Source organism: Dromiciops gliroides, chromosome 1, assembly GCF_019393635.1.
Source record: "Dromiciops gliroides isolate mDroGli1 chromosome 1, mDroGli1.pri, whole genome shotgun sequence".
Lineage (NCBI taxonomy): Eukaryota > Metazoa > Chordata > Mammalia > Microbiotheria > Microbiotheriidae > Dromiciops > Dromiciops gliroides.
This window is the reverse complement of record NC_057861.1, coordinates 593,901,182-593,916,049: the sequence shown is the minus strand read 5'-3', so window position 1 is coordinate 593,916,049 and position 14,868 is coordinate 593,901,182. Positions and strand designations below refer to the sequence as shown.

General features: G+C 38.8%; 1 protein-coding gene across 31 annotated transcripts in view; it reads left to right on the top strand.

The window, feature by feature from the left end:
• RBFOX1 (RNA binding fox-1 homolog 1) overlaps window positions 1-14,868 on the top strand; it is a 2,803,489-nt gene that overhangs the window by 2,481,308 nt on the left and 307,313 nt on the right. For 24 of the 31 annotated variants that reach the window (XM_043976864.1, XM_043976845.1, XM_043976850.1 and 21 more), the window contains one exon: window positions 8,560-8,598. The exons of the other annotated variants lie outside the window; for them this stretch is intronic. In XM_043976864.1, coding sequence (XP_043832799.1) covers window positions 8,560-8,598 — 39 coding nt within the window. The remainder of the gene's footprint in view (window positions 1-8,559; window positions 8,599-14,868) is intronic. 31 annotated transcript variants of the gene reach the window in all.

The following is a 14,868-nucleotide window of genomic DNA, read 5'->3' as shown; positions in this document are numbered from 1 at the left end:
TTGTTTAGATGTTTTGTTTTGTTTTTCCTACATCAAGATAAAATTGGACTTTCTCAAACTTCTGCTCCATTATCCCTAATTTTTGCTCCTGGTTTCCCCTTTAGGGGAGACTTGAAAACAGGAGCCCTGAATGTTTAATCACTGGACTCATTCAAATTTGCCAGTACTTCCTTCTTCCAATTGTACCTCCTTTCCTTTCTTCTTCTACTCTTCATCTCAGAAAGTCAAACCCAACTTCTCACTTCTTTTGTTGAGTTGTTTCAGTCATGTCTGACTCTTTGTGATCCTGTTTGGGTTTTCTTGGCAAAGATACTGGAGTGGTTTGGAATTCATTTTACAAATGAAGAAACCGAGGCAAGCATGGTTAAGTGACTTGCCCAAGGTCACACCGCTAGTAAGTGCCTGAGACCAGATTTGAAGTCTTCCTGACTTCAGGACCAATGCTCTATCCGCTGTGCCACCTAGCTCCTCCCATCTTCTAATAGATTGGCTCAAATACTTAAAGACCCCCCAAGGGATTGTGCTCAAAGTTCACCTTGGGAGGAGAAGAAATGGAATCTCTTGGTGGGATCCTTTCCTGCACTAAATTCAGATCAGAAGACATTAGAGCATTATGAAGTTTCACTCTTTCAGGAGACGGGAAACTAGGAAAATCCTTCAGCAGTGCACAGCGGATGAACCACAGTGCTCCAATAATCCAGTCAATTAAAAATTGATTTTTGTTCTAGGCAGCCTGATGGTAATGTAGTGGGGAGACAGCGTCTGCATTACCAGCAGGGCTCACACCAGTTAAGTGATATTTAGGTGATCTTCTGTCATAGGAGAAAGCAGTGCACTTGATGATCTTTGCTACTGAAGAAGCTAAATTGAAGTGTCAGATACCAGGATTGCATTTTATTTCTCATATGTTGGCCTGCCAACCTGGGAGCCAGCTACGTGAAATCTGTAAATGCAGAGGGACAAAAGGGCTAAATCCAACAGAAAGCATCTGGTTTAGGGGAGATTAAACTAAAACACAGCTCGGAGACCTCATAGAATGAGTTTAAATAGAGTGAACCAAGGACACTCATCTCTGGTATTCAAGTCTCTTTTCTTCAACTGAGTTCTCCTTCCTCATGGGTTCTCTATTTCCCCTACCAGGATGTATGCATGGCACCCATTGTTTCCAGGTAGAAAGACCAGGTTGGAAACCTGGATAAATTTCCTAATTCAGCTTAAAATGACAGGGATGTGGTATGGTGGTGGAACCCCAGAATGAAGTCAGGTATTGTCTTTACAACAAAAGAACAGAGAAGGTAATAGCTAACAGAGAAAGGGACAACTTCCTGTTAACTGTATCAGTTTAACATGTGCCTAAAGACATGTAGTATTGAAGTGGGACCCATAGAATTTCTTAAATGTCCACTCCACACCAGTCCAAATTAAACTTTAAAGCTAACTCTGTCATGGCCAGTAAGACATTATATATTTATTTTAAAGAGAAAAAACATTGCATATTAATACATAAAGCCAGAAGTGGTGGTTATTCTTTTTTAAATGCACAGTAACATCTCTCACACAATGATATTCTGCCCTAAAGTTGAAAGTTAATTAAGGGGTTAGATGGGTTTCTAGCTTACTGAAAAAAATTTAAGGAATCCAGCTGAGATGAATAGCTCTTTGAAAACAATTAGAAAATACTCACTAAGAGAGTCATTTTGGAAATCATATATTCAGTTCTATACAATGTTAAATGCCATGAAAGTACTAAGCCAGTGGTGATTAATAATTTCCTTTTGGAATAAGTATTGAATATCTCCATGATTTCCATCATTAATCTTTAATAATTCCTGGCTAGTGTGTTACATTTTAACATAAATGAATATCATGCATAAAAAATGATAGATGAAAGGAAAAATAAAAGCTAAATCCTGGTAACTTAACTTCACAGAATCAGGAAGACTCATAGACTTTTAGTGCTCATGAGGGCCTTTAAAAGTCATCTAGACTGAGCAATAACTAGCCATTTTGGTAGCAAATAAACCTTTTAAAGCAAAATCAGCTGAAGGGGTTGAGGTGATGGAGACTCTAGGAGGTAAGGTCTGATTGGGAAGGAGATCCTAGGTCATTTAACACTCTATAAGGTAAATAGCAGAGATCCCAAAACCCTTCAGAGCAAATGCAAGGAGTGAGGGAAGGAAGTAGAACTTGGAATATCTTCATAGGTTTTGATTGAAGAGAAGATCAATGTGGTTGTTTCTGCTGTCTGGGTTTTCTAATTTGGGTGTCCTGGGGCAAAGTTCCTGTAGATCCATCTGAATTTTGGCTCTATATCTAGACCACCCCGCCTCTCATTTTACAGATGAAGAGCTTGAGTTCTACTGAAATTTCTTCATTGTCCTCCCTGGTCTGCCAAAAGAAAAGAAGACTTAAAGCAATTCAATGCTTTAGAAATGTCACTATTGTGAGTGCATAGATTTGGTAGGGGCCAAACAATGCTTGTTGGTTTCAATACTTCAGAATGATTTGAATACAAGTTCCTTACTCTGGTAAGTGTGTTAGGCTTTCTACTATTAATAATAGTATTTGAAATGAGCCTAAATTGACAGTCACAGGCATATGATATTCGTGTACTGAGATTTTGAGGAACTGCTGTTTTGAACACCTTTCTGTAGGATGTTATAACTTAGAAATTTTGCAACAAAAGTGGATAGGTCTAATTTGAGAATAGTCTTTAACTAATTGCTTACTTCCAACAACCAAAGTCATGTACACATGAACAGACGGTCGTACGAAATTAAAGTAACAGCCTTAGATACTTAAGGCAATTAATAAACCTGAGGAAAAAGGAGAAATTCAGTGCAGAAATAACTGTTTGGTAACATTCACTAATCTTCTCCCTTCTGAAATAATCACACAAATGCACATACATAGATATATATGGGTATATATGAATGTATCCACACACGTGTATGTATTTATATAGTGTACATATACATGTATACATGTATATATAGATAGGTCTCTCTTCACACTGTATTCCTCCACATATACACACACTGGAACATACAGTCTTTGTGGTCTATAATCTTTGTTTTTGTCTCATATTTCTCCAGCATCTAGCAGAGTGCCTTGCACATAGCAGCCAATAAAGGGCCTGATAGATTGCATTAAATTTCATTTACCAATGATATCACTTGTTACTTCTGTTTGCCAGGATCTAGGGCCAACTTCTGGAAAGATACTTCTTTCACTGACAAGGTGAACACGTTTTGGGAACAGAACAAGCACGTTATTGAACCATGTCTCATGGAATGGCATTGGGTCTTCTGCCATTTAGTATTTATGCACTAATCCCCAGTATTTTGTGGCATTTTTAATTTTTTAAGAGATTTTAATATTTTTACCTCATTATAAGAATCCTCCTTGGTTAATAGGATAGCTAGGTTCCCTCGCACATAGGGAACATTTAATACATTCGTGTCAAATTAATAAATGAATAAATTGAGGCATAGAGAAAGGTAATCTAAGCTGTCTATGGCCACCTAACTATTTAATTGTATAGTCAGGAATAGAACCTAGGACTCCTAATTCTGCAGCTCCGATCAGCCATGTTGCTCTACTCCTAATCCATATTAAGTCGTAAAGAGTATGATGATATCACGTCAGGTCACAAAAGATACTCTTTTCTTCCACAGAGTTTAAAGTCCTTCATAAAAATGTCACTTGTCATGAATCATTATTTCCTTTCTACAAATGGGTAAGAAGCAAAGTCTTCCTTGGGGTCATATCAACTGTGGGGCCAACCGGAATTCTGGTCCCTTAATTAATTGCCTGTCTCCCCAAGTTAGACAGAGATGTCACCTCACATACTTCCCACTATAATCTAAAAACTCAAAATGGAAGCCCACAGGCTTGGCAAACTATCTTGAAAAGCCAAAGGAATGTCGAGTAGTCGTTCTCCTAAACTCACCCTTCTCCGTCTTCTCAAGAAGATGCAACATTTAACAAAGCACCTTGCAGTGAGACAAATATCACCTGTATCCAGAAGTTAATGATTAGTGGTAGAGTACTGTGAGGGAAAAATCCATCCTCTTCTCAATAATTCTCAGGAACTCAGCAGCGAGGTGACAAAGGCTTTATTTTCTTCTCATGAGAAGGAGGCACCCTAGTGTGCAGCTAGTGGGTGCCCCGAAAGGGGGCTCTCAGGCCCTGTTTTATACCCTAGTCCCTAACGCGAATGGACCTTCCCCTTTTTCATCACTGGTCAGGGTTATAATCTACGAGCAAAAACTAGCTAATCGGAACGCAGTATTCCCAACCCTCTTCCTTGTATAGGCATAACTCATGAGTGGACCTTATATTTCCTTATATGGACAGAACTCTGGAGAGGACCTAATTGAGACCAGGGCTCCTTGAACCATGTGACCTTGCTAACCTGAGGGGGAGGAGGGGATCTGAGACCTTTGTCCTACAAACAGGTCAGGGGAGTAAGACTGACTATTGTATCCACATTGAGAGGAGACAACTACCCATTTTTCACAAGTACTTTCCTCAGTTTTCAATTTTCTGGATTTTGAAACACTCCCATTTTGGGCCTTTAAAGCAGTATCTAGAGATGATGGAGTCTGTCTCCAGGGCTTCAAGTATCACCTTTAATTATCCTAGCAGGAACGCTTTTAGTATTATGTAAACACTTGTTTTCTGTTTGGTAAAATAGAAAGGAAGACAGCTGAAATTAACACAACTTAGCCTTAATGAGCTCAAAGGTGAGACCTATAATTTTCACGCTTCTCTAAGAGTTTCATAGTGAAAATCTTTAGCTGGAACCCTATCAGTGTTTCTCATGCCGGCTACAGGTCATGTAGTTTCATCCACTTCCACCAGGTGCTGCCAGAGAACATTCAGCTACCGCCAAGCTTGCAGCTCGAGTTAGCAGCTGCTTTGTAACACACTTGCTGCTATAAATGCAGCAATTAAATCAGTTATGCCGACTTGAACAGCTCTCTCCCTCCCCATTTAAATATGCATCTCATATTTGTCTAATACATTACATTGAAAACCAATATAGGAGAAGGATGCATTTGGTCACCTTGCATAGTCAATCACTGGAAGGGAGGAGATCGAAAACTTAAATATCCAGGCTTCTGACACAAACACTATTCAGTATACAATCAGCAAAAATGGTTTTTTACTAGGGACTGGAAACAGGTAAGGGACACACACACACACACACGTTTAAACTCCTTACTACAAACCTCTTTTGACTACTGACTCAAGTAGAATTGTTCTTGAGCCAGTTTCCCTTCTTCCCAGTCCTAGTTTGGAAGGCAAGGGCCCAGGTTCTGAAGAAACTGTTCCTATAGTATCCGCTTGCTCAGGAACTGGTTAGGAAGAAAGGTCAGTGGGCATCATATTTGTATGCAAGACTACAAGAACTTCCTACTAAAAGAATCCTAAGAATTCTTCTGAGATGGAAGCTTGTCCCAGTATGGAGTGAGCCCCAGAGTAAGAGGATCATTAAGGTATTTGAAGACATATAGCTTTCTGGGAATAGTCACCCTGAGAGCTGTACAATTCTGCATGGGATATCAAAAAGCAATGTGGCTATTATTTGACTTGCCTTTCTCTGGCTACCTTTCTCATAAATCAAGTGCCTTCTGTCACCTGAGGCTAGATCTTGGACCTGCACTATTGATTGCCCTGTGAAAAAGCTAAAAATCAGGGCAAACAACCAGAAAACCCTCTGATTAATTTTAAGTGATTGATAAAGGAAGGTAATATAATAAATGTAATAAACTCTTGGGACAAAGAACTTTTCAGATTCTGCTCCCTTCCTGCCCCAAACAGTGGCTAAGGTAATGGACTCTGGTGAGGAACAGCAGGTTTTGGGGGAGTCAGAAAAAATTCATTTGAACATGTAACTTAGAATATCATTTAATTATTTCACTTGCTCCTTCCACTGCTAGAGAGAGTCCAGCTTCTCAGAGAGATTTTCCTCTGTTGTCATTCCATTAACTACATCTCTCTATTACCTGATACATATGTTCATTTCTGGTCAAATAATATTTATAATAATGATCCTGGGGCATTTCAAGATCTTGAAGTGACTTCCACTTAAACTGTATCTCAAGTAAGAAGTAATTTATCTTCAGGATAGTTCTTTGAATGTTTTAATGTATCTTAATTCTTTGAAAATATATTATCCCTGTATGTTATACAAATGAGGTGAAGATTCCTAATTTCATCCTTCCCCTTGTGCAGACAGCCTATTTAGTGACTCAGTCACTGATATATAAATGACTCAGTCATACAAGTCTTGCATCATAATTCTAGAAAATCTCATAGGCAGAATTTGAAACTAGGTCTTCCTGACTCCAAACCTAGCTCATAATGCCTTTGTTTATTATACAGGATATTTAAAGAGCCAGAACATCCCATTCTGTGAATATTCCAGAGAAGAGAGTTCACTGTGGTAGAATACAATTCTTTGTAGCATCCTTCCATTCATGACTGGCTAGAAGATAATCAGAGTCTAAAGTTAATTGAGTCCAGGCACTTTGCCTGTTTATTTATTTCCCTAGTACTTTCTGGTAAAAATATATTTTGCTTCACCCTGGTAATGTGTAGATGACAACACAGAGGAACTGTTAATAGTCACTTTATTCATTTTGATGGGGGAATACAAGGAAGATTGTTTTGTTTTGTTTTTATTTTTATTTTTTTTTGCTGGAAGTCAAAGATAGTGAGCCTCTTCAAGCTGCCACTGCATTGAGATTAATGAGATTAAAACAATAGGTCTCCAAAAAAAACCCACAAACCCAAATACACTTAAATTGTGATGATTTGTTTTATCTAAATGGGATGAATAAATCAATCCCAATAGCTTTTTTTTTTCTTCAAAGACTCCAGTGACTGAGTTGGGTATTGTGACCTATATCATTTAGAGGAAAGAAGGTTGGATTCGAAGTCATGGGCCTGGGATTACAATCCCAGCTCTACCACTTTCTGCCTATGTGACCTGAGATAAATCATTTCACCTCTCTGCCTCAGTTTTCTTTAGTTTGGCCTCTAAGATCCCTTTCAAGTTTTTAAGTCAATGATCCTGTGACCTTTAAATTCCTTCCCAGCTCTGAGATTCTGTAATTCCATGATTCTGTCTATGACTAATTCATTTCAGCAAGCATCTGTTTGGGTACCTGCTATGTGCCTTGTGCTGTTATTTAAAAAAAAAAAATTGTGTGTTCTTTATTGCCTAAAAGAGGCGGGGCTTCTGAATACAGTGCTGTACTGTTTAACTGTTTGGTAGTATGTGGATTTTCGAATTTGTAAATCATTATATCTTGTTATCTTTAAGAGATTAACATTTTTCCCTCTCCAGGTTTATGCAGCTTTTCTCTTCCCATGCTCTAATTTTCATAATATCCAAATACACTGCAAAAATTGGATTTCCCTGATCTCATCTAGCTTTAGCCTGATAACACCAAGATGAGCTCACAATTTAAGCCAGATAAGCAGAATAGAGATGCTGTGATCAGGTTCTCTGAGCCCAAGTACCTCACAGTCATGGGGCCCGTTCTGATCAGAGGGCCTGGAGAGTTGAGCAGTTCTCTGATGTGGTCTTATCAGTCTGAGTTTAATGTAAATCCTGTTAGAGCAGCTTTGTCCGATCTGCCTGTGGCTTTGTTCTGAACCTTTCAGTAACAGTTCACTGAAGCAGAAAGAGCCCTGTGAATTGATATTATAAACCTGCATGCTTGTTTTATTCATTGTTGAGGCAACAGAATATAACAAAAGTATTTATTTTTAGTGGATGGAGAACAGCATTTTTTTTTATTGCCATGCAATGTGGAAAATATAGTCTGTATGCAGAAGAGAAAACAGGCTAATCCTGCTCTGTCTGAAGACAATCTTGTCGAAAAGATAATGCACAATGCTGCATGTTTAAAGTCTTTTGCACATTTCAGGGAATTTTAAAAATAGAAACTTAGTGACATTTGCTACTGTTGTAGACACTTTCTGATACTGTTAATAAGGAATCTTTGTCTTGCAAAAAAGGCGCACCAAAAAGTTTGGCCTCCATATTCTTAGCTGTAACCTTGCCCACACTTAACCTGGTTTAGTGGAAAATTAGATTATCTGTAGAAATTCATGGAGTGTGTTGTATGCCATCCCTTCCCCTAGAGATTTCCCTTTATTCTCCTGCTTTTAAGTGTATGGGGAAAATTTTAAAATAGAAGTATCCCAAATTTGAGGCATCTTCATCATTTATCAGGAAGACTTCAAATCCAGCCTTAGACACATATTTGCTGTGTGACTGTGGACAGGTCACTTAACCTCTGCTTGTCTCAGTTTGCTCATCTATAAAATAAAGGTAATAATAACAGCAACCTCCCAGGGCTGTTGTGAGGATCAAATGAAATAATAAGTGCTCCATAAATGTTAGCTATTATTAGTATTATATTGAATTTAAAATATTAAAACGCTTTTGATCTACATCATGTAGATCTGTTGAAGTTACACCTAGCATCATCATCTTGGCAATAATTTTTTTTGTTTGTTTTTGTTTTTGTTTTTTAGGAGCAGTTAGCAAGTTTATTTGGTGAAAGCAGAGAGCAGGTAGGCCAAAGAGGACATGTGGTGGGGGTTGGAAGGAAGGATATGTTGGTAACCCTGACAGTGTATAGTTAGTTGCTTCAGGGGCCAGAGGATCATTTTCACACTGAGAAAGTTAGGGGTATTTTTTTGGAAAGGGGACTTTTGTTCTCAGCCATTCAGCACCATCTGGACTAGCTCTCCATAGTTGATAGAACTGTTGCTGTCCTCATGCCCTGCCACCAACATTTCTACTTCTTCCTCGGTCATTTTCTCACCCAGAGTGATGAGAATGTGCTCTATTTCAGCGCCCATAACTGTGCTGTTCCCTTCCTTATCAAACACCGGAAGCCCTTCTACATAGTCTTCATATGTGCCCTTATTTTTTGCTATGGTTTCCATCATTGACAGAAAGTGTTCAAAGTCCAGCACCTTCACATTCATCTCATCACTCTGGAGATTCCCTAAGACCTTGAGCACCTCAGCGTTGATGGGGTTCTGGCCCAGGGCCCACATCACGTTTCCACACTGGCTGTATAAGATCTTTCCATCCCCCATGAGGTCAAACAGCTGGAAGGCCTCCTTGAACTCAGCAGTCTAATCCTCTGTGAAGTCACACATTTTGGCAGTGCAGCTCAGTCTCTGCTGCTGCCACATTTGCTGCTGCTGCTGCAGATGCTGTATGTAATAGCTCCTGGTAATAAAATTAATGATAAATAAGAGCTAGCATTCATATAGCACCTACTATGTGCCAGATACTGTGCTATGTGCTTTATAAATACAATCTTATTTGATCCTCACAACAACCCTGGGAAGTAGGTGTTATTATTATTATTATTATTATTATTATTATTATTATTATTATTATTATTATTATTATTTCCCCCCCTTCCCCTACCACCTTTTGACTTGTTGGTCCTTAATCCAGATGTTCCTTCTGATGGGGTTAAAATTATGATTTCTAGTGCTGAGATTGCTATGAGGCAGACACTTTTAATTTTTCACCTATTCCACTCATTCATAAAAGCCATTTTGAAGGCATACAAGTATTGGACACACTTTCATTGAATCATACAGAATCCCCAAATCTTAGAGTTAGGACAGACCTCCTGGGTCTTCTAATCTGCCTATACCTGAATGAGAATCTTCCCTAAAACCAAACCTGAAAAGTGGTCAGGTTTAGCTTGACCACCTTCAGGAAAGCACAAACTCCATTTCCTCCTGAGGCAATCCATTCCAGTTTTTGGATAGTTCCAATTGCTAGGAAATGTTTCCTTGCACGAAATCTAAATTTACCTGTTTTAAACTTCACTTATTGCTCCTAGTTCTGGCCCTGGATAAAAGTAGAACAAGTCTAATCTCTCTTCCATGTGGCAGACCTCCAAATACTTGAAAATATCTGCCTTGTTTCTGCTAAGTTTTCTCTTCTCCAAGCTAAATGTTCCAAGTTACTTCAACCAGCCCTTATGTGGTTTGATCTTGAAACTTTCCACCATCCTGGTTGCCCTCCTTGAAGATGTCCTCAAGCTTATCATTGTCCTTTCTAAAGTGTGGTACCCAATCTTAATGGAGCCCAAAATCAGAGCACCATTTTTGGCTGCCATACCTCATGTTACCTCATATTAATATTGAAGTACAGGAAGCAATCCTCAAATATTTTTCAGGTAAACTCTTCTCTAGTCATGCCTCCTCCCTCTTATACTAGGAAAATTGACTTTTTGAACCTATATCAAACTTCGCATTTTTCCCTATTAAATTTGATTTTCTCATCTTCACTTGAATGATCTAGTCTGTTGAGATCTCTTTTGGCTCCTTTCCTCAACAAGGAGCAAATGAGTGCTTCTTTTTAATCTGTATCTTTCCAATCATGAGTATTGTCTGATCATTCCAATTTATTGAGGAGTAGTATAGTAATTCCTTATCAGTCAGTGAGGAAAAACACAAGGTTGCTCCCCTCATCATGGTTGCATGGTAGCAGCCAGTTTTTCTTTAGGATACAAGTGTGATACATTTGAAAGAGCACATAATTTTGGAGTCAGAGAAAGCGGGCTCAAATCCATCTTTCATTTACTTAACTTCCCTGAGTCTCAGTTTCCTCATCTATAGAATAAAAGGGTTGTACTAGATGGTCCTGTAATAAAACTCCAATGATTGTTACTAATAATTATCATGTTAGCCCATGTGAATTTCATTTTATATTTAAGTGATTTCAAGTAAGAAACCTTTGTTTGACATTGATACCTTTAGGATATAGTGAAATCTAGTTTGTCTAGCAGTTAATTATTATCCAGAACATTCCGGTAACTAGCAACCTTTTTGATTAACATGCAACTTGAGATCTAGATGGCAATTCTCTATTATCCTTGATTAATCAAAACGTCGCATTTCTTACCCAGCCAAATGCCAATTTTACTCTCAAATAAGATAGGTAGATAAGATGCAGTAGACAGAGTTCTAGGCCTGAAGTCAGGGCTCATTTTCCTAAATTAAAATCTGGCCTCAAACACTAGCTGTGTGACTTGGGCAAGTCACTTAACCCTATTTGCCTCAGTTTCCTCATCTGTAAAATGAGCTGGAGAAGGAAATGGCAAATCACTCTGGTATCTTTGCAAAGAACATCCCAAATGGGGTCATGAAGAGTTGGATGTGACTAAAAAACAATTGAATAGCAGCCAAAATAGACAGAAACAAAATAAACAAAGGTAGTCTCCTAACTGGCTATTCAGACTCATCACTTTTGCTTCCACTTCATCTGGATAGCATTCCTAGACTATCTTCTTTAAATAGCACTTTCCATGTACTATTTTTTCTGCTCAGACCCCTACATATAATCTTTCCTTCTTGCCCACAGTCAATCATAAACTCTCCTGCCTCACTTTCAAGACCCTCAATGATTGACCCCACCCTACCTTTCCAACTCCTGACTCCACACTGCATAAAGACCAACTCCAGTTAATTCAGCCTTCTCATTGTCACTTCTTTGTTGGATATTCGTTTCCGCATTTGTTAACATTTCTTGTTAATCCCACCCCACAGTCCCTCAAGCCTAAACTCCAGTTCCACCTTGTGAATATTGCCATGTCTCACTATTCAAATGCCAGTGTGAATTTTAACCTGTTAATGGATCATTTCTCATGCAGCTTTCATATCCCCTGCTTCCTCAACCTCCCCAAGTATCTCATTAAATTTAGAGTCGATACTCAGTAATAGCTGCCAGTTTGGTTGGTTAGATGGAATGAGTTTCCAGATTGCAACTTCCCAGAGGATCTTTATGTCCCAAAGAACAGAGATTTCTGTAATCTGTATAATCACAGATATATGCAGATACAATTTGATAATGATAAAATAAATCTAATATCTTGCATATCAAGGAATCTGAGAGTGGCAAGGGACTTCAAATGTCATTCGATGCAACCTGCTCACCCATTGGCAGGGCAACTACATATCTAAAGAAGCAATACTTTGCTCTTTGTGGAAAGCTCTAATTGTAAGGAAGGTTTTTCTTATATATGGCCCAATCTGCTACTTAGCAATTCCCATTCATTTCTGCCTTCTGTGGCTGAAGAGAAAAAAAACAAAAACCACCTAATTCTCCTTTTCCCTGACAGCCCTTCAAATAGTTGAATATAGCTGTCATTATACTGCCCCTCCCATACCTTCTCTTCTGTAGGCCAACATTTCTAGCTCCTTCAGCAGACCATTATGTGATATGGTCTCCAGTATTATTGCCATTGAGGGACATAGGCCATTTTGATAGTATTCTTCTTGAAATGTGGCGCCCTCAACACTGTACTACAGAGACGTTCTGAATATAGCAGGGATATCACCTCCTTATCTCTGGACACTATGCCTCTCCTTGGTCTTAAGATCACTGTAACTTTTCATTAGCATCTCTTTTCTTTGAAAGATTCAAAATGCTTTACTCAATTTTATCCCTATACCATTTCTTTGAGATACAGTTAATAGTTAGAGAGCACATGGTCCTTAAGATGACCTAGCAGCCCGATACCACTATCCACAGGATTTCATGAAATCTAAAGTCTCTTATAATTGACAATTTGGAAGGAATTCATCAGAAAGATAAATTTTTCCATTGTTATTGTTCTCCCCACCCCCAACACCCAACCAAAGAAACCTAGTTATATTTTAAGTAACTCTGAAGACATCATAGTCTCTGTCTCTTGATCATTACAGGAATTTCTTAATGGATGAAAATAAGAAGAAAAGGAAAACCTTATAGAATCCATTTGGAATTGTAAGGTCCCTTATAGGTTATCTCATCTATTTTCGTCTTATAAAGGAGAACATAAATTGCTAGAAAGGTCAGGAATTGCCCAAGGTCAGTCAAGAGGAAGAGTTAAGACTCACACCCCAGATCCACTGACTACAAATCTCTCCCTCAATGGGGAGATACCTCACCAAGCTTCCCTTTGGAGCTTAATAAGTCATGAACCTAGAGTCATCATATGAAAGAGAAAGAATTTCATTTTGTTTGCTTCAATTGTAGTAACTTTGAACTCAATCATTCTAGATATAGTCTTAGTTTGATAGTGATTTTAAAAGAAAAAAGAAAATAAAAGAATCAGGCTAAGCTCAACAGTCTACTCTCTACTTCACTTGTACTCTTCCCTCTAGAGACTGTAACCACCAAAAAAGTTGGATTCCTAGATTTGTGTTATTTTTTTCCCATTGCCCTTTTTTTCTTATTAAACCCCCAATCTGAAACAATTTTTCCCACTTTGTATGCTGCGGAGCTGTAATATTTGTCCAACGATGAGCTGCATAGAGCAGTTTGTTAAACGAAATGGGAAGTGACAGACTCAATAAAAGAAAATCTCCGTGCCAAAGAAACAGATATTATTTCTCTCTTTCTCGCCGATTACTCTGTGCCCGGATGCCACAGACTGTGAATTTGCAGACGCACCAAAGATTCCTATTGATCCATGTCAAACTAATTTGATCAGAATATAGAGTTTTACACTGTTGTCTCACTCCAGAGTGTTTAACAGAAGTGATCAAGTGCCTGAAAGTCCCTTCCCGCCCCCTGTCCCTGGGCCTAGACTCATGTGGTCCAGCTCCTGAAGGTATGTGCTCCAACACTTTGGTCTGGGTTGGAATATCTCCAGTAGGGGGGGCAGTGGATCAAAATGAGACCAAAGTTGCGGAGAAAAATAAAAGCCCACTTCCTAGGCAGGGAGTGTGTGGCCTTTTCCTGCTTTTGGTCAATGTTGTGTTTACACACCAGATGAATTATTGAAATCAAGCTGCAGCACCTCACCCCCTGTAGAGTTGTTCTATTCTATGATTGTAGTGGATGAAGTCGAGCTGAAAGAATTCTCCTTCATTGGGAGCCCAGCAAAGGCTTGACCTGTGCCCACTTTCTGAAATGGAATTGATGTGAATACTACCTTCCTCTTTCAGGCACAGAAAATAATGTAATGACCCTATCTGCTATTCTTTCCCCAGCTTCCTTCTGCCAGTGTCATTTACACTATCCTTATTTCATTCATTCATTCTTTCTTTCTTTCATTCAGTTAGATACTTTGTACCACTGTGTATAGAAGATGGTGAATGACTTGAAAACCTTGCGTTGTCATTGCTTTCATTCACCACCCTGGAAGATTCTACTAGAGAAGGAACTGCATCCTCTAACTGTAAATCCTCCTAATGCCTTTTGTCAATTGTTTTCCTGCTCAGAATATCAAAGGAAAGATTATTTGTTCTCAGCCAGAATTTTTGATGTACCCCAAAGAGGCAGATCTGTATTGGTACATTGCCCTTATCTGCTATTTCTCTGCATGGCAGGTGCAAACTCTCTAATGTTTCTATGTGGAAGGCAAATGTGACTGTTTCCTGGCAATCTGGAAACATCTAGCAAACTTGCCAAACAGACTGACCACTACATCTAAAGCCATATCATTCCAACCACAAAATGGAAATTTTCATGTAATGCATCTTTGTTCTGACAACATGATTGATCTTCCATCGATGGGTGCTATCTGCCTGACGTTATCATTTCATTTGGTTGTTGAAGCCAATAGTGGATATTGTCTGTAAATAGCCAAAAAGAAAGAGATTCCAAAGTGGCCATTTTGTGCAAGGGGATGAAAGACAGACAGTGTCACAGAGTGGCTCTAACCATGCAGGTGTTCAAATGCTTCTGATTGCAGAGTCTCAATGTAGCATTTGCAGAACTGCAGTGAATGTGTGTGTATATGTTCCTGCATCCATGCCCAGATATCACTTCCTCACCCCAGTCTAGAACAAAGTTTATATGCAGCTTTCTTTCTCTCT